The sequence below is a fragment of the Chiroxiphia lanceolata genome, chromosome 22 (genome assembly GCF_009829145.1).
Source record: "Chiroxiphia lanceolata isolate bChiLan1 chromosome 22, bChiLan1.pri, whole genome shotgun sequence".
Lineage (NCBI taxonomy): Eukaryota > Metazoa > Chordata > Aves > Passeriformes > Pipridae > Chiroxiphia > Chiroxiphia lanceolata.
In genome coordinates this window covers 1,453,905-1,479,689 of record NC_045658.1, presented here as the reverse complement: position 1 = coordinate 1,479,689, position 25,785 = coordinate 1,453,905, and the positions used below count along the sequence as shown (strand labels likewise).

The window sequence follows — 25,785 nt, the reverse complement described above, 5'->3', positions numbered from 1 at the left end:
TGTGACACCGTGGTGTCTCTGGGTGCCCATCCCTGTGGCATCTGGGCTGCACAGGGTAAACCATCCCTGTGGTGTCTGTGTGTCTGAGGGTGCCCATCCCTGTGGCATTGTGGCTGTGTAGGTTAAACCATCCCCGTGGCACCTGGGTACCCATCCCTTTGGTGTCTGGGTGTCTCTGGGTGCCCATCTCAGTGACATCGTGGCTGTGCAGGTTAAACCACCCCTGTGGCACCTGGGTGCCCACCCCTGTGGTGTCTGGGCACCTCTCAGTGTCTCTTTCCACTCTGTCTGGGTGTCTGTGAGTGCCCATCCCCGAGGTATCTGGGCACCTCTGGGTGTTCCCAGTGCTACCCCCTACCAGCTGTGCCGCCCCCACTGCCCCAGTGCCCGCCCAGCACAGGACAGGCGGTGCAGGGTGTAATGGTTGTGGTTTATTTGCCCGGTGCCAGGCCGGGGGGTCAGTGACGATGACGCTGCCACGCTCAGTTGTCCCTTATGGTCTGCAAGGGAGAGGCTGCTCAGGGTGGGGAACCCAACACCACCCTGGCACCCCTGTACCCTGACACACTGGCACCCCTGTACCCTGATACCCCAACACCCTGATATCCTGACACCCTGGCACCCCAAAACCTTGATACCCTGACACACCGGCACCCTGACACCCCAACACCCTGGCACCCCAATAGCCCAACACCTTGGCACGTCTGCACCTCAACACCCTGGCACCCCAACACCCCGATACCCCAACACTCTGGCACCTCTGTACCCCAACACCCTGCTACCCCAACACCCTAACACCCTGGCACCCCAATACCCTGACAACCTGGCACCCCTGCACCCTGACACCCTGACACCCCAACACCTTTATACCCCAACACCCTGGCATCCCTGTACCCCGACACCCTGGCACCCCAATACCCCAACACCCTGGCACTATGGTACCCTGGTACCCCAATACCCCAACACCCAGACACCCCAACACCCTGGCACCCCAACACCCTGGCACCCCAACACTCCAGCACTATGGCACCCAGCACCCTGGCACCCCAATAACATGGTACCCCATTGCCCTGGTACCCCCAGTGCCCATCCCAGCATCCCAGAATCCCGGCACACTGACACCATGGCACCCTGGCACCCCAGTTCCCTGGGCCCCCAGAACCCAGCACCCTGGTACTCTGGCACCCCATGGCCCTGGCACCACAGTACCCTGACCCTCCCCTGGTCCCCACAGCCCTGGTACCCCGGCACCCCAGAGCTCTTTGTCCCCAACTCCATGATGCCCAAGCACTCCAGTGCTCGAGCACCCTGGTACCCTGTTATTCCAGTTCCCTGGCACTCCCACACTCTGCTATCCCAATTCCCTGGCACTCTGCTATCCCAGTTCCCCATCCCCCTGGCTGCCCAGCCCCTGGCAGGTGCCCCTGTGCCCACCTGTGCGATCCAGTCCTCGAAGGCGGACACCCGGGTGAACACCGTGGGCTTTTTCTCGGCGTTGCAGCCCAGGGAAGAAACGAAGCTGGCGATGCCATGGACCTCCCACGTGCCATCCTCAGCCTGGCAGTTCAGGGGGCCCCCCGAGTCGCCCTGGGATGCACAGGGTGAGATCAGCACCAGGGGGGTCCCGGGCTGTCCCCCACACCTTACCGTGCCATCCCATCCCATGCCATCCCATGCCATGCCATCCCATGCCATGCCATCCCATGTGGGTACCCACGTTGCATCCTGACTTCTCGGCGCCGCCGGCGCAGATCATGGTGTTGCGGATGGCCAGGGGCCCCCACCAGTCGAGTTGGGTGCAGTGCTCGTGATCCACCACCGGCAGCTCCGCCTGCTGCAGCTTGTCCGGCAGCGGCCCCCCGGCTGGGGGTGACACCGTCAGGGGGTCCATCCCACGTCCATCTGTCCGTCCATCCGTCCATCCATCCACCCGTCCAACATCCATCCACCCATCCAACATCCATCCAACATCCATTCATCCAACATCCATTCATCCAACATCCATTCATCCAACATCCATCCAAAATCCATTCATCCAACATCCATCTGTCCGTCCATCCACCCATCCATTCATCCATCCAACATCCTTCTATCCAACATCCATCCAGCATCCATTCATCCATCCATCCACCCATCCATCCATCCAACATCCATCCAATATCCACCCATCCATCCATCCATCCAACATCCATCCATCCAACATCCATCCATCCATCCATCCAACATCCATCCAACCAGCCATTCATTGATCCACCATCCATCCATCCTTCAAACACTCCTTCCTTCCCTCCATCCCTGCATCCTTCCATCTTTCCCTCCGTCTCCCCGTCACTCCCTCCATCCATCCCCCATCCCTCTATGCCCCTATTCCTCAGCTACCTCTGCAGTCATCTCTCCATCCACCCATCCATCCCTTCTCCATCTCCCCACCCATCCCTTCTCCATCTCCCCATGCATATCCCCATCCTCCCCATCCTCCACCCCTTCTCCACCCCTCCACCCAACCATCTCCCTAGCCCTCCATCCCTCCATCTCCCCATCCTTCTATCTTCCCACTCATCTCCCCATCTATACCTCCAACCCTTCCCCATCCCTCCACCCACCTCCCCGACCATCTCCCCACCCATCCCTTCACCATCCCATCTGCCATCCAACTACCTCCCCAATCCTCCATCTCCCCATCCCTTCCCCCACCTCTCCAGCCATCTCCCCACCATCCAACCATTTCTTCATCCCTGCCCCCACCTCCTTACCCATCTCCCTACCCACCCATCCCTCCATCTCCCCATCTCTCCTTCCCATCCCTCCACCATCCCATCCACCCCCAACCATCCCATCAACTCCCAACTATCTCCCATCCTTCCACCCACCTCTCCAACTATCTCCCCCCCATCCAACCATCTCCCCATCCCTCCCCCTCCTCCCCAGCCATCTCCCCCGCACCCAACCCTCTCCCCCTCCGTCCCCGCGCTCACTGCTGGTCCTGCCCCAGCCGCTGATGACACAGGGGTACCCGTCGGGCAGGACGGAGCCGGCGGGCGGGAGCCGCCCCAGCTGCACCTCCGCCGAGAGCGCGGCCGGGCGCTGCAGCTTCAGCAGCGCGATGTCGTTGCTGCGCGGGGACACGGCCGGGGGGTCACCGGGAGGTCGCCGCGGGGTCACCGGGGGGTCACGGTGTCCCCAGCCCCCCCCCTCCCAGGGGACGGTGCTCACCCGCAGGCCGCGCAGAAGCTGAGCCACTTGGGGTGCACGAAGATGTCGTCGGAGTTGACGGGGATGGTCTGCTCGGAGCCCTCCCCCGCGCTCAGGTCGTACTCGCCCACCACCACTTGGTACGTGCGCGATTTCCTGCCGGGGACCGGCGGGTCGGGGGCGGCGGGGACCCCTCCGGCAGCCCCCCTGCACCCCGAAACCCCTCCTTGCACCCTAATCCCTCCCCATGAACCCACACCCCCTTCCATGAACCCCAAAACTCCTCCTCACTCTCTGAACCCCTCCCTGCACCTCGAACCCCTCCCTGCACTCCAACCCCCCTCCCTGCACTCAAAACCTCCTCCCTACACCCAAAGCCCCTCTATGAACCCAAAACCTCCTCCATGAACCCAAAACCTCCTCGCTGCACCTAAAACCCCCTCACTGCATCCTGAAACCTCTCCCTTCACCCTGAACCATGTCCATGAACCCAAATCCCCCTCCACGAATCCCAACCCCCCTGCATGAACCCCAAACTTCATCCCTGCTCTCTAAGCCCCCTCCCTGCACCTCAAACCCCTCCCTGCATTCAAAACCCCTGCCACTGAACCCTAAACTTCCTCCAGGAACCCAAACCCCTCTCTATGAACCCAAAACCTCCTCCCTGCACCCTAAAACCCCTCCCTGTACCCAAAACACCCTCTCTGTACCCAAAACCTCCTCCCTGTACCCAAAACACCTTCTCCTGTACCCAAAACCCTGCCCTGCACCTGGAACCCTTCCATGAGCCCAAAACCCTCTTGATGAACCCAAAACTCCTCCCTGCTCTCTGAACCCCCTCCCTGCACCCTAACCCCCATTCTATGAACCCAAAGCCTCCCCCCTGCACCTCTTCTGCACCCCCTTACACCCATCCCTGCACCCCACACCCCTCCTGCACCCCCCTGCATCTTCTCCATGTCCCAACTCTGCACCCTGCACCCTGCACCCTCCACACCACTTCTACACCCCCCTGCACCCACCCCAGCACCCTGCACCCCTTCTGCATTCCCCAGCACCCTACACTCCTCCTGCACCCATTCTGCACCCCCTGCACCCACCCCAGCACCCTGCACCCCTCCTGCACCCTACATCCCCCCTACATCCATCTACACAACCTGCACCCTGGCACCACCCTGCACCCCTCCTGCACCCCACTTACACCCAGCCCTGCATCCCTCCTGCACCTCAGCACCCTCCTGTACCTTCTCCATGCACTCATCCCTGCACCCTGCACCCCCCTGCACCCCTCTGCATCCCTCCTGCACCCCAGGATCCTCCTGTGCCCCCCTGCACCCTCTGCAAAGGTGTACTCGCACCTGCCAGTGCCCCTCCTGCACCCATCCCTGCACCTCAGCACCCTCCTGCAGCTTCTCTGTGCACCCATCCCTGCACCCTTCCCTGCACCCTGCACCCTCCTGCACCTCAGCACCCCCTGCACCCTCTCCAAACACCATCCTGCACCCCTCGTGCACCCTGCATCCCACCTACACCCATCCCTGCACCCTACACCCCCCTACACCCCCCTGCACCCCTGCTGCACCCCTCCTACCCTCCCCCACATCCCTCCTATATCCCTCCTGCACCCCAGGACCCTCCTGTACCCCCCCGTCCCCTCTCCATGTACCCATCCCTCCATCCTGCACCCTCTGCCAACACCATCCCTGCCCCCCTCGTGCACCCCGCATCCCTCCTACACCCATCCCTGCACCCTGAGCCCCACGCCCCCCTCTCCCACAGCCCCCCGGTGCCCCCCCGGTGCCCCCCCGGTGCTCCCCCGGTGCCCCCCGGCCCCCCGGTGCCCGCGGTGCCCTCACGAGATGCAGTGAGCCGCCGTCATCACCCAGTTGGCCGCGATCAGGGAGCCCCCGCACGTGTGGTGGAAGGCGCCGTCCCGCTCGTACTGCAGCGAGATCTGGGGCGGGGGAGACACACTGGTGGGTGCCACCGCACCCTCACGGGTGTCCCCGTGCCGTGCCCTGCCCCCTCACCTGCCAGGGCCAGCTGTAGGGCTCCGCATCCTGCCCGTTCACCACGCGGGAATCCGGCAGCATCGCGGCCCGGGCACCTGCGGGACACGGCCACTGTCACCCCCCGGGCACCCCCCGAGCCTGGGCACACGGGGAGTGGGCAGGGGACATCTCACCGCCGGCCACCAGCAGCAGGACGAGGCTCAGGATCGCGGCCATGGCTCGGTCTGGGTGTCCCGGGCACCTGCCGCCCTTAAATCCCCCCCGGTACCGGGATTGCCCAAGGGCACCCCTGGGAACGGGCACCCAGTGCCCAGCTGGGCCCGGGGGGTTAAACATTAACCCTGGGGGGACGTGGCACCTCAATAACCTTGGGGGGACGTGGCACTGGCACCCGGCCGGGGGGGACCCCACAGCCCCCAAACCCCCCTGCCCTTATTGACCACCACAGTCTTTGCACCCCCAGTGTGCCCCCAGAGTGGCCCACGGCCCCCATAGCCCCTATGACCCCCCCTGTGCTCCCCATAGCCCCTATGACCCTCTCTGTGCCCTCCATAGCCTCTGTGACCCCCCCTGTGTCCCCCATAGCCCTTACAACCCCTCCTGTGCCCCCCATAGCCCCTATGACCCCCCCTGTGCTCCCCATAGCCCCTAAGACCCTCTCTGTGCCCCCCATAGCCTCTGTGACCCCCCCTGTGTCCCACATAGCCCTTACAACCCCTCCTGTGCCCCCCATAGACCCTATGACCCCCTGTGTCCCCCATAGTCCCTGTGCCCCCCACAGCCTTTACCACTACCCCAGTGCCCCCCACAGCCCCTACTGTCACCTCTGTGCCCCCTGTAGCCCCTATAACCACCCCTGTGCCCTCCATATCCCCCATAACTGTCCCTGTACCCCTATATCCCCCTGTGCCCCCCATAGGCCCCATATCCCTCTGTGCCCCCCACAGCCCTATAACTGCTCCTGTGTACCCTCACAGCCCCTATAACCATCCCAGTGCCCCCCAGAGCCTCTACAGTCACCTCCGTGCCCCCCACAGCCCCTTCAACCTCCCTGTGCCCCCACAGCCCCCATAACCACCCTATGCCCCCCTAGTCCCCATACCCTCTGTGCCCCTGCTGGCCCCATATGGCCCCTCTGACCCCATATGTTCCCCCCTCCTGGCCCCCAGAGCCCCTGTGCTCCTAAGCCCCCACAATCCCCCCTGTCCCTCCAGGTGCCCCATGCCTCCAGTGTTCCCATATGGCCCCTATGGGCTCAGTGCCCCACCCTGGACCCCCAGAGCCCCCATGTCCCTCATAGGCCCTACAACCATCCCTGTGCCCCCCATAGCCCCCCAGATCCCCTATGTACCCATATGGCCCCTATGGCCCCCAAACACGTCCCCCCTCCTGGGCCCCATAGCCCCTGTGCCCCCCAGAGCCCCCCTAGCCATCCCTGTGCCCCCAGAGCCCCCCACACCACCCTATGCCCCTGGTGCCCCCCACAGCCCCTATAACCCCCCATGTCCCCTACAGCCCCCATAGCCCCTACAGCCACCCCTGTACCCCCATAACCCCCCATACCCCTCATGCACCTGGTGCCCAAAAACCCCCTATAAACCCTGTGCCCCCCCTAACCCCCATAAACACTGTGCCCTCTATAGCCCCCCTATATCTGCCCTGCTCCTTGTGTCCCCCTATAGCCCCCCAAACTGCCCCATGTCCTGGTACCCCCAGAGCCTCTATATCCCCCCTGTGCCCCCAGAGCCCCCCTTACCACCATGTGCCCCCCAGAGACCCTGTAAACCCCCATGTCCCCTACAACCCCTCACCCCCCCATAGCCCACCCCCCCCACTCCATAGCCCTGGTACCCCCATGGCCCCTATAACCCCCCTCTATGGCCCACACAGCCCCCATAGTCCCCACTGTTCCCTCATAGTTCCCATAGCCCCCCCTGTGCCCCCATAGCCCCCCATACCACCCTATGCCCCTGGTGTCCCCATAGACCCTCTAAACCCCTGTTTACCCTATAGTCCTTTGTCCCTGGGACCCCCATAGCTCCCCTGGGCCCCCAGAGCCCCTCATACTGTCCTATGCCCCTGATCCCCCCATAGCCCCTATAATCCCCCATGACCCCCCACAGCCCCTATATTTCCCCTGTGCCCCCATAGCCCCCCGTACCACCCTATGCCCCTGGTGTCCCTCATAGACCCTCTAAACCCCTGTTTACCCCTTGCCCCTGGTACCCCCATGGCCCCATAACCCCCATAGCCCCCCTGTGTCCCCCATACTCCCCATAGTCCCCCTTGTGCCCCCATGAGCCCTCCCATACCGCCCTACACCACTATAGCCCCCCTCGTGCCCCTCATAGCCCCTATAGCTCCCCCTGAGCCCCCCATAGTCCCCATAGTCTCCCCTGTGTCCCCAGAGCCCCTATAACCACCCCTCCCGCCCCCGTGCCCCCATAGCCCCCAAACTGCCCCATGTGCCTGGGGGCTATGGGGTCCCCACTTGTGTCCCCCCGTGTCCCCACACACCCCATGATCCCATAAAAGTTCCCAGAGGTGACCCCCGTGTCTCCACGCACCCTATAAACCTGTAAAAGCCCCTACAGGTGCTCCACGGTGTCCCCACGTACCCCCACAGCCCTGCAAATGGATATGGGGGAGCCTCCCCTCACCATCCCTGTGTCCCTCTGCCAGTTCCCAGAGCGGCCCCACGGTGTCCCCACACACCTCCAAGTCCCCGTGGAAGTTCCTGGAGGTGTCCCAAGGTGCCCCCCACGCACCCTCGTGTTCCCAGAAAAGTTCCTACAGGTATCCCCTGTGTCCCTGTAGAAGTTCCCAGGGGTGTCCCACGGTGTCCCCACGCACCTCTCTGTCCCCATAAAAGTTCCCAGAGTCGCCCTCCTGTCCCCGTACAAGTTCCTAGGGGTGTCCCCCATGTCCCCGAGTCCCCGTGAAAGTTCCCAGAGGTGTCCCCCGTGTCTCCCTTGTCCCTGCACCCCGCATCCCTATAAAAGTTCCCAGAGGTGTCCCCCGTGTCTCCCTTGTCCCTGCACCCCTATAAAAGTTCCCAGGGGTGTCCCCACGCACCCCATGTCCCCACTAAAGTTCCTAAAGGTACTCCACGGTGTCCCCACACACCCCCTGTCCCTGTAAATGTTCCCAGGGGTGTCCTCTGCGTCCCCGTGTCCCAGTGCAAGTCCCCAGAGGTGGCCCACGGTGTCCCCCATGTCCCCACGCACCCCCGTGTCCCCGGGAAGGTTCCCAGAGTCGCCCCCTGTGCCCTCTGTGTCCCCCTGTGTCCCTGGACAAGTTGCCAGGGGTGTCCCCCGTGTCCCCCCCGTGTCCCAGTGCACGTCCCCAAAGGTGTCCCACGGTGTCCCCCCCGTCCCCACACATCCCCTGTTGCTGTGAAAGATCCCGGGGGTGTTCCCCGTGTCCCCGTGAAAGTTCCCAGAAGTTCCCAGAGTTCCAGAGGTGACCCCTCCGTGTCCTTCCATGTCCCCCCGCAACTTCCCCATGTCCCTGCAAAACTTCCCAGGGGTGTGCCCCATGTCCCAAGGCCCAGGGGTGTCCCCATGCGCCCCGTGTCCCTGTAAAAATTCCCAGAGTTGCCCCCCGTGTTCCAAGTTCCCAGGGGTGTCCCCTTGTCCCAGTGCGAGTCCCCAGGGGTGTCCCACGGTGTCCCCACGCACCCCGTGTCCCTGTAGAAGTTCCCAGAGTCGCCTCCCGTGTCCCCCGTGTCCCTGTAGAGGATCCCAGGGGTGTCCCCCGTGTCCCTGCAGAGGATTCCAAGGGTTTCCCCCGCGTCCCTGTAGACAATCCCAGGGGTGTCCCCCCGTGTCCCTACAGAGGATTCCAAGGGGGTCCCCCCGTGTCCCTGCAGCCGATCCCAGGGATGTCCCCCCGTGTCCCTGCAGCCGATCCCAGGGATGTCCCCCCGTGTCCCTGCAGACGATCCCAGGGATGTCCCCCCGTGTCCCTGCAGACGATCCCAGGGGTGCCCTCCCGTGTCCCCGACAAAGTTCCCAGAAGTTCCCCGAGCTGCCCCCCGTGTCCCCTCCGTGTCCCCGCGCGTCCCCGTGGGATCCCCCCCGTGTCCCCCCGTGCCCCCCCGTGGGCGCGCTCCCGGTGGCCCCGCCCCGCGGTTCGGGGGGGTTTTGGGGGGGTTTTGGGGGCGGGGCGGCCCCGGGGCGGCGGCGCGGGCGGAGCGGAGCGGAGCGCTCGGAGCGATCGCGGCGGGGCCGGAGCGGGGCCGGAGCGCGATGGGGCGGCGGGGCCCGGCGGCGCTGGGGACCCTCCTGCTCCTGGGGACCCTCCTGGCGGTGAGTGGGGCCGGGGGGCGCCGCGGGGAGCGGGCTTGGGGTCCCCCCGCCCGGCCGGGAGGTCCCGTGAAGGAGTCGGGGGCCTCGGAGTTGGGGTCCCGTAGAAGAGTTGGGGGCTCCCAAAGGAGCTGGAGGGGCTCCTAAAGGGGTTGGGGGCTCCCAAAGGGGTTGGGGAACGCCCCCGTCGTGGAGCTGGGGTCTCTTAACAGGGCTGGGGTCCCCCCGCGGAGTTGGGGTCCCGCGAAGGAGTTGGGGACCCCCAAAGGAGCTGGAGTCCCCCAAAGGAGTTGGGGTCTCCCCACCGCGGACTTGAGGTGTCTTAAAGGAGTTGGGGTCCCTTGGAGGAGTTGGGGTTCCCCCCCCTCCCCGGGGCTAGAATCCCCGAAAGGAATTGGGGTCCCTGGAGTTGGGATTCCTTGTGGGAGTTGGGGTCCCCTACAGGAGTTGGGGTCCCCGAAATGGGGATTCCAAGAAGGAGTTGGGGTCCCCCTGTGGATTTGGGATCCATTAAAGGACTTGGGGCCCTTCGAGGAGTTGGGGTCCCAACACGATTTTGGGATATCTTAAAGAAGTTGAGTACCACGGAGTTGGGGTCCCCTAAAGGAGTCGGGGTCCCCTGGAGGAGTTGGGGTCCCCTCCTGGAGTTGGGATTCCTTGTAGAAGATGAGGAGTTCGTGTCTCTTGAAGGATTTGGGGTCCCTTGTAGGATTTGGGGTCCCTCCCCTAAAGGAGTTGGGGGAGCTGTGCTGTGTCTGAGGGGAATTGGGGTCCCCCTCAGGCTCGGGGATCCCCAGCGTTGTGCTCTGGCCGCTGAGGGGATTGGGGTGTCCCTCCACGTGTGCAGGGGGGGGAGGATCCCAAGGTTTTCAGGGAATTGGGGTCCCCCTGGACACCAAGGAGATGTGGGAGGCCCCGTTCCTTAAGGGATCGGGGTGTCCCCCTGTACCGGGGGGTCCCTGGTGCCCTGTCCTGCTCCCTGCGGGGTTGGGGATCCCCCCTGTACTGGGGTCATGTGGGGACCCCGGGCCCCGCCCTGTCTGGGAATTGGGGTGTCCCCCCAAAGGAGAGGTGGGGTCCCCCTCCCCGTGCTCTGTCCCGTCTGGGAATTGGGGTCCCCCATGACCCCGGGGGGTGTGGGGTCCCCCTACCTGTCCCCTGCGGGACTTGGGGTCCCCTAGGGACCAGAGGCAGAGGGCTCACCCCTCTCTGTGTCCCCATGGAACTCCCCAGGATCCCCTGGGGGGGTCTCCAGTGTGGGGGGGTCCCCATCACCCCACCCCGTCCCCTCGGGGAATTGGGGTTCCCCATGACCCCGGGCCGGGGGTGGTTCCCATCACACTCCAAAGCCACCCGTGGGGGTCCAGCCCTCCTTTGCCACCCCCCTGGCTGGGGGTCACCTAAGGGGGCTCATCCTGCTTTTGGGGTGCTGCCCCGGCCCCCCGCGCACCCCCCACCCCCTCCCCCACCCCAGCTAAATTTAAAGGGTGATGGTGGCGCCGGTCACCCTAAAAATAACCGTCCCAAAATACCCCCTCGGGGGGGGCGCTGCGTCTGGGGGCGCCCCCGGGGGGGTCCCCACCCTACTGTGGGGTGGGGGGGTGGGGGGTGACACCTCTGGGTGCCCCCCGGGGGGGACAGGGTGGGTTTGGGCCGCGGGGCTGTGCTCCCCCTGTTTAAGGGGAGTCTCTCAGTGGGGTGTGGGGGTGATGGCGATGTGGGGGGGCCCCCCGGAGTTGGGGGGTGGCAGGGGGGTGGTTTGGGGTTGGGCGGGTGCCCGGGGTGGAGAACAGAGGGGGCCTTGTGCTCTGGGCCATGCTGGCAGCGCGGCCCCCCCTCCCCGTGGGGCTCCCACCCACGTCCGGGGGGGCTGCTGGGGACAGACAGAGGGGGGGTCCCCACTTCACCCCCCCCACACTCCCGTTCCGCTGTGGGACAGGGGGCAATTTGAGTTCCGAGCACCCCAAAGCCCCCCCCCCCCGGGATGCTTGGGGAATGCACCCCCCAAACGAGCCGGAGGGGGGGGTCCCATGCACCCCGCGGGGGGGGTTGGCGTGGAGTGAGGGATGGGGGTGACACCCCCCTGGGCTGTGAAGGGTTAATTTGGGGTGAGGGGGGGAGGGCGAAGCAGGAATGTGCGATAAGATCACCCTGCCCGGGGGGAAGGGATGGGGAAAGGGGGGGGGACACCCCACGCACGCGTGTGTGGGGGCACAGCCCCCCCCCTGCGCCCCCCCCTTGCACACCCGCTCTTGCACACTCGTGTGCGCCGGGGCTCGCGTGGGGGGCACGCGGGTGGGCTCTGGGGGGGTCCCGTCCTGCTAGGGGTGGGGGTGGGGCTCCTGCCACCCCTGGGGGCACTTGGGGGGCATTTGGGGACACCTGGGGGCACTCGGGGGCACTCGGGGACCCCCGGGGCACCCGGCGCACGTGGCCTCGTGCCTTCGGCTCTTTCCCATCGCCAAAGATGGCCTGGCCGGGAGGAGGAGGAGGGGGTGGGGGGGAGGAAGACCAGCCCGGCCGCCTGGGTCCTGGCCAGGACGCCCGGGTCCCCCTCCCGCCGCAAAACCCGCTAATCCCCCCCTCAAAATCTCTCAACCGCCCAAAAAAACCCCTGTTAACCTCCCCCCCCCCAAAAGTCCACCCCCCAAAGAAACATCTCCCCCCAATAAAACCCCTTTATTGCCGCAAAGAAACCCCATGACCCCCCCAAAACCCCTCTCTCCTAAACCCCATCTCTCTCCTCCCAAAAATCCATTTCCCCCCCAAAAAAAAATCCATTTTCTCCCCCAAAGCTATCATGAACCCCCAACCACCCATTTCCAACCAAAACCCATTTCCACCCCCTCAAAAAACCATCAACCCCCCCAAAAACCATCCCCTGACCAAAAAACCACCTCCCCCTGTCAAACCCACCTCGCCCCCCCCAAATCCAACCATCTGCCCCCCCAAAACGCATTAACACCCCCCCCCAAAATCCCAGCCCCCGCCAAGTCCTTTCGGGATAAATTAGGCAATGCCAGCAGGCAGGAATGCAGCGGGGGGGGGGGGACATATTTGGGGGCCCCCCCCTTGCCCCCCCCGGAGGGACTTTGACCCCGCAGCTGTTTCACCCCCAAATCCCGGGGGCGGCTGTGTGTGTGTGTGTGGGGGGGGAAGCAGCTGCCTGGACCCCCCCCCCCGGGACCAGCATCCCGCCAGCTGTGCTGGCAGCCCCCCCAAAACCCGGGGTGACCCCCCCTCCCCCCAAACCCCGGTGGTGGCTCAGGCCTGGGGGGGAGGAGGGGATTTTTTCTGGGGGGGAAACACCTTTTAACGCGACCTTGGGGGAACAATGAGCCGGGGGGGGGAGGTCGGCTATTAATAACCCCCCCGGTTATTATTCCTGTGGTGCGTCACCTCCTTTTCCTCGCCCGGATGAAGTAAAGGGGGGGGCACATCCAGATTTGGGGGGCACTTAAAGATTGGAGAGGCCACATCCCGGTTGTTTTTGGCGGGGTGACATCCCGGCTGGAGCGGGGGGGAACACCCGGACCAGGGGGGTTTGAGGTGCCCCCGGCCTGAGGGGCAGTTCGGGAGCAGGAGGTGGGCCCGGGGTGGTGCTTCCTCACCCTCCTCTTCCTCAGGCTCCTTCTCCCCCGCCCCCCCGAAGTTTTCCCCAGGGTGCGGGGCAGGATTTGGGCTGGAGAGTGGAAAATGTGAGCGGCGGCGGGGCCGTGGCGTCCGGCCGGGCGCGGTGCCCCGGCGGGGGGGACACGGGGGGGACACGGAGGGGGGGACCCGGCGGCCGGGGGTGCGGGGCCACAGCGCGGGGAGGCTTCCGGGAACCGGAGAGGGGGATCGTCCCCTGTCCCCTGCCCGGACACCGCTGGACACCGGACACGCGGCTGCACTGCCCCCGGCAGGGAGGGGGCTGAGCACCCACGGGGGCTTGGGAACAGTGAGAGAGCACCCACGGGGGCTTGGGATGGGGGGGACAACGACAGAGCACCCACGGGGGCTTGGGGACAGTGAGAGAGCACCCACGGGGGCTTGGGATGGGGGGGACAACGACAGAGCACCCACGGGGGCTTGGGGACAATGGCAGAGCACCCACGGGGTGGGGAGTGGGGTTTGAGCACCCCCAGGCCTGGGGCAGGGAGGGGACAATGACAGAGCACCCACAGGGGCTTGGGGAGGGGGGAGACAAGGGCTGAGCACCCACAGGGTGGGGAGCAGGAGCTGAGCACCCACAGGCCTGGGGTGGGGGGAGGACAATGACAGAGCACCCACAGGCTGGGGAGCGGGGGCTGAGCACCCACACACTCGTTACACGTGTGGGGACATGGGGGGGCTGAGCAACCCCATGTGTGGGGATTGGGGCTGAGTACCCACATACTCGTTACACGTGTGGAGACATGGGGGGGCTAAGCCCCCAACGTTTGTTCCATGTGTGGGGAGGGGGGCTGAGCACCCACACACTCATTACATGTGTGGGAACATGGGGGGGGCGAGTGGGGCTGAGCACCCACACGCTCGTTACACGTGTGGGGACATGGGGGGCTGAGCACCCCCATGTGTGGGGAGTGGGGCTGAGCGTCCACACGCTCGTTACACGTGTGGGGACGTGGGTGCTGAGCCCCCACCCACTCAGTGCAGATGTGTGGGAGCAGCAGAACCCCCCCAGCACCCCCAGGGCCCCCTCGTGCCCCAGTTCCCCCTGCACGGGGCTGGACTGGCACCCATGGGGTGCCCCCCCAGCCAGACCCCGGTGGGTGCCGGGTCCCCCCACCTGTGTGGGTGCATTCCTGCGTCCCCCGTGTGCCCCCTCGTGTCCCCCCGTGTCCTCTCCGTGTCCCCCCCATGTCCCCCCCATGTCCCCCCCCGTGTCTCGTCCCCCCCAGCGCCGCCTAATCCCCCTTGTGCTTGTTTGCACAGCAAAGTGCTGCCCCGACGGATTCCTGGCCGGGGCCGGGCCGGGGGCACCCGCAGCGCCACACACGAGTGGCACAGACCTGTGGGCACACCAGGGCACACCCAGAGTGGACACACGTGTGACAGACTTGTGGACACACCAGGGCTCATCCAGCAGGGGCACACATGTGTGACAGACCTGTGGGCACACTCGGCTGGGGCACACCCCTGTGACAGACCTGTGGGCACTGGGGCACCACGGCACATGTGTGGCACAGACCTGTGGGCACACCAGGACACACCCAACTGGGGGACACACGTGTGACAGACCTGTGGGCACACCAGGGCACACCCAGAGTGGACACCCCTGTGACAGACCTGTGGGCACCAGGGCACAACAGGACACACCCAGCTGGGGCACACGTGTGTGCACACAGGGTGTGGGCGTGGTGGTGCAAAGGCCTGTGCACAGGGAGGTGCTGGTGTTCACACGTGTCTGGGGGTACACGCGTGTGGCCATGCACCTGCGTGTGCAGGGTCGCGTGTTGGTGACTATCACAGGGTGTGAACACACATGAGGTGTGAACACACACACACACAGACACAGGGTGTGAACACACACAGACACACACACACACACACATGGGGTGTGAACACACACACAGACACACACACACATGGGGTGTGAACACACACACACACACATGGGGTGTGAACATACACACACAGACAAACACACACACACATGGTACATGAACACACACACACAGACACACACGGGGTGTGAACAGACACGCACATGGGATGTGAACACACACACACACGTGGGGTGTGAACACACACACACACAGACACAGACACACACACACATGGGATGTGAACACACACATGCAGCCCTGTGCTGGTGCACACGTGGTGGTGCCATTGTGTGTGCACAGGTGTGTGTCCCACACGTGAGTCCACATGTTGGTGTGCACACAGGGCAGTGTAAATGCGTGTGCACGGCCACGTGTCACTACACACACAGAGCCCTGTGTCTGTTCATGTATGTAGTGGTGCACACACATGTACAGTCATGTGTCACTGCACACACACAGCCCTGTGTCTGTTCATGTATGTAGTGGTGCACACACGTGTACAGTCATGTGTCACTGCACACACAGCCCTATGTCTGTTCATGTATGTAGTGGTGCACACACATGTACAGTCATGTGTCACTGTGCACACCCCCCGTGTCAGTGCACACGTGTCCCCGCGTTGGTGGACCTGTGTAGTGGTGTCAGTGTGTGTGCACACACAGCCCTGTGTCAGTTCACACGTGTGCTGGTGCCAAGGGGTGCATGGCCGTGTGTCAGTGTCGATGCACACGCATGTCAGTGCACACACGTGTCAGTGCACACACATGTCAGTGCATACACGTGTGCACAGCCCGGCTCCTTGGCCCTCACCCCTGTGCCCGCACACGTGTGTCCCGGTGCCGGAGTGGGTGCCGATGTGGGTTGGGAATGCGGTGGGAATGCGGTGGGTGTGCGATGACCTCACCCCCCTCCCCCCGCGGTGACGTCACCGCACAGCCATGTGCCCCCCTCTCCCATCCCCCCCGGGGGACGTGGCCGTGACCCAGGGGTGACCCTGTCCTACAGCTGGCCCTGTCCCGGGGGTGTCCCTGTCTCCCACAATGTCCCTGTCCCATGGTGTCCCTGTCATCCCTGTTCCCGGGGTGTCCCTGTCACCCACAGTGTCCCTGTCCCCAGGTGCCCCTATCCCAAGGATGTCCCTGTCCCATGATGTCCTCGTCATTCCTTCCCATGGGGTCCCTGTCCAACGGTTTCCCTGTCCCATGGTGTCCCTGTCCCATGGTGTCCCTGTCCCACGAGTGTCCCTGTTCCCATGGTGTCCCTGTCCTCCAGGTGTCCCTGTCCCATGGTGTCCCTGTCCCACGAGTGTCCCTGTCCCCAGGTGTCCCTGCCATCCCTGTCCCCAAGTGTCCCTGTTCCCATGGTGTCCCTGTCCCACAAGTGTCCCTGTCCCCAGGTGTCCCTGTCCCCAGGTGTCCCTGTCCCACGGTGTCCCTGTCCCACGGTGTCCCTGCCATCCCTGTCCCCAGGTGTCCCGCGGTGCCCGGGGCTGGGCCGAGTCCTTCCCCGAGGACACGGTGGCCGATGACGTTGGGGACACGCGGGGACGGCGCTTCCACCGACACCTCTCTGACGATGAGGACCTGGTGGCCTCCGGAGGTGAGGGGACACGGGGCTGGGGGTGACAGGGTTGGTGTCACTGCGTGGGGGTGCCACCAGCACTGGGGGCCACCCTGGGTGCCACTTGCACCTGGTGGCACTGGCTGGTGTGAATGTGAGTGCCACCAGGGGTTGGTGTCCCCAGGGGTGGGTGACACTGTCCCCATTGCAGGTGGCACCGGGATCTGGTGGCATCTGGTGCTGAGGTGGCACTGAGTGCTGTGCGTGGGTGGGTGCCACCAGGGTTAGGTGGCCCCATGGGTGGGTGTCACCAGGTGTGGGTGACACCCCGGTGTCACTCACACAGTCTCCATTGTGGATGGCACCAGGGCCTGGTGGCATGGGGCAGTAACGTGACACTGGGTGCCACAGGTGGGTGCCACCAGGGGTAGGTGTCCTCATGGGTGGGTGCCACTAGCACTGGATGCCACCCTGGGTGCCACTTGTACTGTCCCCCTCACAGGTGGCACCAGGACCTGGTGGCATCGGGTGTTACGGTGGCGCTGGGTGGGTGGGTGTCACTGTGAGTGGGTGCCACTCGTGCTGTCCCCATTGCAGGTGCCACCAAGGATTTGGTGGCAGCTGGTGGCAGGGTGGCACTGGGAGGGTCAGTGTCACTCTGAGTGGATGTCACCATGGGTAGATGCCACCCTGGGTGCCACCATGCTGTCCCATGGCAGATGGCACCATGGTGGTGGGTTCAGTAAGATGTCACCAGGTGTGTGGGTACCACCAAGGGGGTGTGTCCCACATGTGGGTGGCCCCTGGTGCCACCACACTGTCCCCATCGAGGATGGCACTGGGACCTGGTGGCACCTGTTGGTCAATGTGGCACCAGGTGTCCTGTGGCTGGGTGGGTGTTGTGTGGGTGGGCGTCACCGTTCCAGGGTGTCCCCATTTTGGGGTGTCCCCGCAGGTGGGTGTCACCATTCAAGGGTATCCCATGAGTGTCACCATTCATGGGTGTCCCATGGGTGGTTGTCACTTTGTGGGTGTCACTGTTCATGGCAGTCACTGTTTGTGTGTGTCCACATTCATGGGTGTCCCATGTGTCGATGTCACCACACATGGGGGTCCCTGGGTGGGTGTCACCATTCCTGGGTGTCCCCATGGGTGGGTGTCACCATTCGTGGATGTCCCCACAGATGAGTGTCACCATTCCTGGGTGTCCTGAGCATGAGTGTCACCATCTGTAGTTGTCCCATGAGTGGGTGTCACTGCTCATGGGTGTCCCATAGATGGGTGTCCCCATTTGAGGGTGTCCCCATTCGTAGATGTCCCACGAGTGGGTGTCACGGTTCATGTGTGTCACTGTTTGTGGATGTCCCCACAAGTGTCCTGTGGGTGGGTGTCACCATTCCTGGGTGTCACCACAGGTGGATGTCACTGTTTGTGGGTGTCACCATTCGCAGGTGTTCATGTCACCATTCCCGGGTGTCACAGGTGTGGGTGTCACCGTTTGTGGGTGTCACTGTTCATGGGAGTCACTGTTTGTGGGTGCCCCCATTCCTGGGTGTCCCATGGGTGGGTGTCCCCATACATGAGTGTCCCCACCAACGGGTGTCCCCATTCCCGGGTGTCCCATGGGTGGGTGCCGCTGTTGGTGGGTGTCCCACGGGTGGCTGTCACTGTACACGAGTGTCCCTGGGTGGGTGTCCCCCTGGGTGGGTGTCACTGTTCCTGGGGGGGTGTCCCTGTCTCTGGGTGTCCCCCCTGGTGAGTGCCACCCCGGCTGTGCCCTGGCAGATGGCAGTGGGGAGGATGGCAGCGGTGTCCCCTGGCCCCCGGCCGTGACCCTGGCGCCCGGCAGCGGGCTGGCACCCACCGGTAAGGGGACACTGCGGGGTGGCACCTGTGCCCGGGCTGTCACCCGCTGTCACCGCGCTCAACCTCTGTCTGCTCTTCATCCTCCTCTTCCTCCTCCTCCTCCTCCTCCTCCTCGGGGGCAGTACCCGGGCCCCGCCCCGTGCCCGCGGGGATGGTGGTGGCCGAGCCCGAGGACGACCCCCCCATCAGTAAGTGACACTTCTTGGGGACCCCCCTCTTGCTGCACCCCCACTTTCTTCCTCCTGTGCCTTTCACTGGGGGGCGGGACCCCACATTTTTGGGGGCGGCACATTTGGGTGTGTGGGGGGGTCACAACTGGGTGGGGGATCAGAGTGGGGGGGGTGTCACAATTTGGGGGGGCCACAGTGGGGCATTTTTTGGGGGTGCAGGTACCACCTCCCTATTTTTGACCACCACACCCCCCGTTTTTGACACCCACCCCCAAATTTCCCCCCCCCCAGTTTATTTCCGGGCACTGGTGAACTTCACCCGCAGCATCGACTTCAACTCCCGGCTGGAGGACCCGGATTCCGAGGAATTCCGGGAGATTTCGGAGGCTGTGGTGGACACGGTGAGGACGGAGGGGGGCTGAGGGGGGGGATGGGGGTGAGTGGCCCCCAAGGGACCACCCTGACCCCCCCCTTTGTGCCCCCAACAGCTGGAGTCGGAGTATTACAAGGTGCCCGGGGAGCAGGTGGTCAGTGTGGTCTTCATCAAGTGAGTGGGGGGGCTTTGGGGGGCTCAGAGGGTTTAGGGGGAGTTGGGGGATTGGAGGGGCTGGGGGGGTTGGGGGGAGCAAAGGGAGCTGGGGAGGTTTGGGGTGCAGGGGGAAGTGGGAGGATTGGGGGTGATGGGGTGTTTGGGGATGAGGGGTTTTTGGGGAATGGGGAGTGGGTTTGAGGGAGCTGGAAATGTTGGGGGTGAGGGGGGGTCAGGGGAGATTTGGGGGTGCGGGGGGAATTGGGAGCATGGGGAGGATGGGAGGTGATGGAGTGTTTGAGAGGTCAGGAGGTTTTGGGGAGCTCAGGGTGTTTTGGGGGGGTCAGGGGGTTTTTGGGGGGGTCGGGGGTTGGGGAGAGTAAGGGGGGCTGAGGAGATTTGGGGTGAGGGGGAACAGGGAGGATGGGGAGGGTTGGGAGTGATGGAGTGTTTGAGGGGTCAGGAGGTTTTGGAGGGTCTGGAGGGGACTGGGAGAGCAAAGAGGGGCTGGGGGGATTTGGGGGGGCAGGGGGAACTGGGAGGGTGGGGAGCAAGGGGGTGTTTTGGGGGTCAGGGGGTTTGGGAGATTCAGAGTTTTGGAGGGGTAAGGGATTTGGGGGGTCAAGGGGGTGTGGGGAAGCTCGGAGGCTGTGGGGAGGTTTAGGAGTGATGGGGATGTTTTGGGGGTGCAGGGGAGGGTGGGGATGAGGGGATTTGGGGAACAAGGGGGCTCAAAGGGGATGGGAAGATTTGAGGATGAAGGGGAGGTTTGGGGGTGATGGAGAAGGTTTGGGGTGCAGTGAAGGTTTGTAGGTCAAGGAGTTGGGATGTTTGGGGTGTTGGGAATGTTTTGGGGTGCAATGAGGAGGGTTTGGGTGCAATGAGGAGCTTTTGGGAGTACAGGGAGGTTTTGGGGAGGTGGGCAGGTTTGGAAGTGATGGGATGGATTAGAGGTGATGGGAATATTTTGGGGCACACTGAGAAGCTTTTGGGAGTGCAGGGAGGTTTTGGGGTGATGGAAAGGTTTGGAGGTGAGGGGGATGTTTTGGGACACAATGAGGAGGTTTGGGGGAGCAATGAGGAGTTTTTGGGGTGCAATGAGGAGATTTTGGGAGTGCAGGGAGCTTTTGGGGTGATGGAACCGTTTGGAGGTGAGGGAGTGGATTGGAGGTGATGGGGAAGTTTTGGGGCACACTGAGGAGGTTTTGGGTTGCAATGAGGAACTTTTGGGAGTGCAGGGAGGTTTTGGGGATGGCAGGGAGGCTTGGAGGGGATGGGGTGGATTGGAGGTGATGGGGATGTTTTGGGGTGCAAGGAGGACACTTTGGGGGTTCAGGGCTGGTTTGGGGTGCAGTGTGGCTGGTTTGGGGTGCTGACCCCCCTCTCCCCCCAGGCAGCTGGACGGGGATGTGTTTGTGGAGCTGGACGTGGGCTCGGAGGGGAACGGGGACGAGGCCCAGCTGGGGGGGGTCCTGCGGGACCTCCTGGCCGGGGGCTCCATCGCCTCCTACGTCACCTCCCCCCACGGCTTCCAGTTCCGCCGCCTGGGCACTGGTGAGACTGGGAAAGGGGCTGGGGGGCACCCGGGGGGGGTTGGGGTGCCCCAGAGGCATCTGGGGGGGTCTATGGGGCAGAGGGGCTCGGAGCTCCCCATCCCACCCACACCCTGGGGTCCCACATACTGGGGTGTCTGGACACCCATCCCCAGTTTGGTTTGGGGGGGCTCAGGGCCTTTTAGGGTCCCCCAGAGGGGTTTTAGGGGGATCTGGGGCCGGAGGGCTCAGAGCTCCCCATCCCACCCCACCCCACCCCCCACCCCACCCCACACCCGGGGGTCCCACGTACCAACGTGTCTGGACTCCCTGCCCACTTCGGGTTGCTGGGTGGGTGTTTTGGGGTGTCCCCTGAGGGTGTGACCCCCCCCTGCCCACAGTGACCCCCCAGCCCCGGCCCTGCACCTCGCTGGAGTTCCGCTGTGGCAGCGGGGAGTGCGTGGACAGGGAGTATCGCTGCGACCGCCGGCCCGACTGCCGCGACAGCTCCGACGAGGAGGGATGCGGTGAGACCCCGGCACCCCTGCCCCCAGGCAGCACCCCCAGTGGCCCCAGGGTGCCCTACAGCCCCCAGGGTGCCCTACAGCCCTCAGGGTGCCCTACAGCCCCCCCAATGCCCCCAGAGCACTCTGTGCCCCCAGGGTGCCCTACAGCCCCCTCCAGTGCCCCCAGAGCACCCACTGCCCCCCCCCTTACCCTACAACTGCACCCCCACCCCCAGAACACCCTCTACCCCCCCTTGGTACCCTACAGCTCCCACAGCACCCCCAAAATACCCTGTGCCCCCCCATCATACCCTAGAGCCCCCCAGCACCCCCATTCCCTGTCCCATCCTCATAACTCCCCCCCTGCACCCCTATAAACCTCATACTCTCCTCCTGCACCCCCATTTCCCCCCTATACCATCTACACCCCATTTTGGCCCTATACCCCAAAAACCCCCTTCCTTCCACCCCATTCCCCCTCAAAAACTCCCCTGACACCCCTGATTCCCCCAAAACCTCCCTACACCCCATTTCTCCCCTCCCTATACACCCCCATTTTCCCCCTATAATCTCCTCCTACACCCCCATTTCCTCCCTGTACCCTCCTGCACCCCTATTTTAACCCTTTGGCCCCCAATAAACCCCTCTTTGTATCCCTTTCCCTCCCAGACCTCCCCCTACACCCCTATTTTCCCCCTACAATCTCCCCCTACACCCCCATTTCCCCTCTATATCCCTTGTGCCCCATTTTAGCCCTATACCCCCAAAATCCTCTCTTGTTACTCCATTCCCCCCTAAACCCCCCCTCCACCCTCATTTCCCCTCATAACCCCCCCACTCCCCCATTTCCCCACCAAACCTACCCCTGCACCCCTATTTCCCCCCGCACAAGGCCCCCTACACCTCCATTTTCCCCCTTTACCCCTTGTGCCCCGTTTTGGCCCTATACCCCCAATAAACCCCTCCTTGCACCCCATTCCCCCCCAAACCTCTCCCTACACCCCTATTTCCTCCCTATATCCCCTCTACACCTGTATGCTCCCCATTTCCCCCCTGTAGACCCCCATGTCCCCCGTTTCCCCCCAAACCCCTCCTTACACACCCATTTCCCCTTGTGACCCCTTGTGCCCCATTTTGGCCCTATACCCCCAATAAACCCCTCCTTGCACCCCATTCCCCCCCAAACCTCCCCCTACCCCTCCAAGTCCCCCCATTCCCCCCTGACCCCTCTCTGTCCCCCCAGACTCGCCCCCCCGGCCGCCCCCCAGCACGTCCCGCCCCGGCACCACCCGCCCCCCCGGCACGACCCCCGCGGGCACCACCCCGGCCCCCCCACGGGGCCCCACCCGCCGGCCCCCCCGACCCCTGCCCGGGCACTGCCAGCCCGGAGAGACCCCCTGTGCCGACGGGCGCTGCGTCCCCCGGGATTACCTGTGCGACGGCGAGACAGACTGCGCCGACGGCTCCGACGAGCACGCCTGCGGTGAGGGGTGGGGTGGGGTGGGGTGGATGGGATGGGATGGGATGGGATGGGTGAGATGGATGGGATGGGTGAGATGGATGGGATGGGATGGGATGGGATGGGATGGGATGGGATGGGATGGGATGGGATGGGATGGGATGGGATGGGATGGGATGGGATGGGATGGGATGGGATGGATGGGATGGGATGGATGGGATGGGATGGATGGGATGAGATGGGGTGGGATGGGATGGGATGGGTGAGATGGATGGGATGGGATGGGATGGGATGGGATGGGATGGGATGGGGTGGGATGGGATGGGATGGGATGGGATGGGGTGGGATGGGATGGGATGGGATGGGATGGGATGGGATGGGATGGGATGGGATGGGATGGGATGGGATGGGATGGGATGGAGGGATGGGATGGGATGGATGGGATGGGATGGGATGGGATGGATGGGATGAGATGGGGTGGGATGGGATGGGATGGGATGGAATGGATGGGATGGGATGGATGGGATGAGATGGGGTGGGATGGGATGGGATGGATGGGATGAGATGGGGATGGGAACAGGGACAGGGACAGAGACAGTGGCAGTGGCAGTGACAGTGACCAGGACAGGGACAGGGACAGTGATGATGACAGAGACAGTGACAGTGGCAGTGACAGTGATAGTGATGGTGACAGTGGCGGTGAGAGTAACAGTGACAGTGACAGTGACGGTGACATTGGTAGTGATGATGATGGTGATGGTGACAGTGATGGTGACGGTGACAGTGACAGGGACAGTGACAGTGACAGGGATGGTGACAGTGGCGGTGACAGTGGTAGTGATGGTGATGATGACGGTGACAGGGATAGTGAGGGTGACAGTGACGGTGACAGTGGCAGTGACAGTGGCAGTGACAGTGGTGGTGACACTGAGAGCTTGGAGACACCCCTGCCTGCAGTTTGAGGCTCAGACAAAGTTGTTGCAGAAGCTCCTGTTGAATCCTGAGGTGCAGAGAACCCCCTTGGTTCCCCAAGTTCTCCCAGAGAGGAGCTCAAGGGGGGCTGATCCCACCTTAGGCTTGGATTATGTTGAGGGTTGAGTCACAGAGGTGGGATTAACCCACTTTGTCCTGCGGGTTTGAATGATGGCAAATCAGAGGTGTTTATATAAAATTGATTTATTTCAAATTAATTATTTATTATGACAAATGAGCAAACAAACGAGCCTGAGGTGAGCTGAGTTGGGCAGAGCCTGGTGCTGGTGACACCAAGGGCGGGGTTTGAGCCCTGCCTGGGCCACTCCATGATCCCTGTGGGTCTCTTCCAACCCAGACCAGTCTGTGAGTCTGTGATTCTGCCAAAGGTTTAAATGTAAGGAATTGCAGAGGTGGGATTAAACCACTTTCTCCTGATGGCAAACCAGATATGTTTGTTTAAAGTGAGTTATTTATTATGGCAAATGAACAGGCAAATGAACAGACTAAAGATCTTAATCAGAATTATTTACTACACAGTGTAAAAGCTACAAACTCCTAGTAGAGTAAAATATAGCCTAAAATACAATAGCACTCTGTATCAGAGCAGTTGAGTTAATTAATTGGAGCAAAGCTGACCAAAGAAACGGTCATTGAGTGGAGACTGATGTGACTCTCACACGAGGATCGTGGGCAGGTCTCTCTTTTAACCTGTCCTGTGGGGAGGGAAAGGCTCAGACAAAGTTATTTGAGAAGCTCCTGTTGAGTCTTGAGGTGCAGAAAACCCGTTTGGTTTTTAGACTCCCTCCCAGAGAGGAGCCCAAGCGTGACTGGATCAAATCTTAGGCTCGGATTATGTCAGAGGGTTGAGTTACAGAGGTGGGATAAAACCTCTTTGTCCTGTGGATGTGAGTGAGGGCAAATCAGAGATGTTTGTGTGCAGTGGATTATTTATCCCAGGCTGTTTATCTGGGTTGGAAGGGACTGTGAAGTCCAACCCTCAGCCCTGCCCGGGACCATCTCCCTGGGCCTGAGAGGATCATCCCAAAGCTCCTTGAGCTCTGGCACCCTTGGGGCTGTGACCACTTCCCGTGTATTCCCGGGCCAGGGAGCAGCTCATCTGCCAACCCCTGCTTCCCAAAGCAGGGCCGTGTGTTTGCAGCGGGTGAACCAGGCTGGGTTTGGCACAGTCCAAGCCCGAAGCAGCCCCCTGGCACCGGCAGTAACTCCCCACCAAGAGCTGGTGTTGTTTGCGTGCTCTGGGCAGATCTGGGCTTTGTCTGGGCAGAGCGTCCTGCCTCGGCCCCCCTGGGTGCTGACCCCCTGTCCCCCCAGGCACCCCGTCCCCCTGCGAGCCCAACGAGTTCAAATGTGCCAACGGGCACTGCGCCCTCAAGCTCTGGCGCTGCGACGGCGAGAACGACTGCGGGGACGGCTCCGACGAGAGCGACTGCCGTGAGTGCGGGGGGCTGGGGGACACGCGGGGGCACAGGGGCACGGCTGACGGGTGGCACCGTGCCCCCCTGCAGCCACCAAGGCGCCCGGCGCGGCGTGCGGGCCGGCGGAATTCCGGTGCGTGTCCAGCGGGAGCTGCATCCGGGCGAGTTACCAGTGCGACAGGGAGCCCGACTGCCCCGACCGCAGCGACGAGGTCGGCTGTGGTGAGTGACAGCCCGGGCACCGCGGGCAGGGGGCACACAGGGGGGCTGGGGACACCGTGCCAGGCGTGCTGTGTACAAGGGGGGGGGAAACCGGGCTGTGGCACTGGCCTGGGGACACCGTGCCCAGGGATCCTGGCCTGGGGACACTGTGCCTGCAGACTCTGCTGTGGCACTGGACTGGGGACACCATGCCCAGGGATCCTGGTCTGGGGACACTGTGCCTGCAGACTCTGCTGTGGCACTGGACTGGGGACACTATGCCCAGGGATCCTGGTCTGGGGACACTGTGCCTGCAGACTCTGCTGTGGCACAGAGCTGGGGACACCGTGCCCAGGGACTCTGTGCTGTGGCACCGGGATGGGGACATTGCCGTGGCAGCAGGATGGAGACATTGTCCCTAAGGACCATGTCATAGCACTGGGCTGGGAACGTTGTGCCCAGGGACCCTGTGCTGTGGCACCGGGATGGGGACACTGTAGCTGGGGACA

At 63.4% G+C, this 25,785-nt stretch overlaps 2 protein-coding genes across 2 annotated transcripts in view; one reads left to right on the top strand and one right to left on the bottom strand.

Annotated features, from left to right (window-relative positions):
- Positions 1 to 413: 413 nt before the first annotated feature.
- On the bottom strand, positions 414 to 5,420 carry CELA3B (chymotrypsin like elastase 3B). The gene is made up of 8 exons (XM_032709278.1): positions 5,378 to 5,420; positions 5,223 to 5,299; positions 5,049 to 5,146; positions 3,214 to 3,348; positions 2,976 to 3,112; positions 1,718 to 1,863; positions 1,435 to 1,587; positions 414 to 500 (listed from the first exon to the last, which is right to left on the bottom strand). The coding sequence occupies exons 1-8, from the start codon at positions 5,418 to 5,420 to the stop codon at positions 483 to 485; spliced, it is 807 nt and encodes a 268-aa protein (XP_032565169.1). The 3' UTR covers positions 414 to 482.
- A 4,034-nt stretch (positions 5,421 to 9,454) lies between these two features.
- The window catches only part of HSPG2 (heparan sulfate proteoglycan 2), a 58,458-nt gene continuing 42,127 nt past the window's right edge, over positions 9,455 to 25,785 (top strand). The window contains 11 exon segments of the mRNA XM_032709281.1: positions 9,455 to 9,514; positions 16,512 to 16,641; positions 18,388 to 18,468; positions 18,591 to 18,656; positions 18,930 to 19,039; positions 19,127 to 19,185; positions 20,561 to 20,721; positions 21,101 to 21,226; positions 22,449 to 22,688; positions 24,972 to 25,091; positions 25,166 to 25,297. Coding sequence (XP_032565172.1) covers positions 9,455 to 9,514; positions 16,512 to 16,641; positions 18,388 to 18,468; positions 18,591 to 18,656; positions 18,930 to 19,039; positions 19,127 to 19,185; positions 20,561 to 20,721; positions 21,101 to 21,226; positions 22,449 to 22,688; positions 24,972 to 25,091; positions 25,166 to 25,297 — 1,285 coding nt within the window.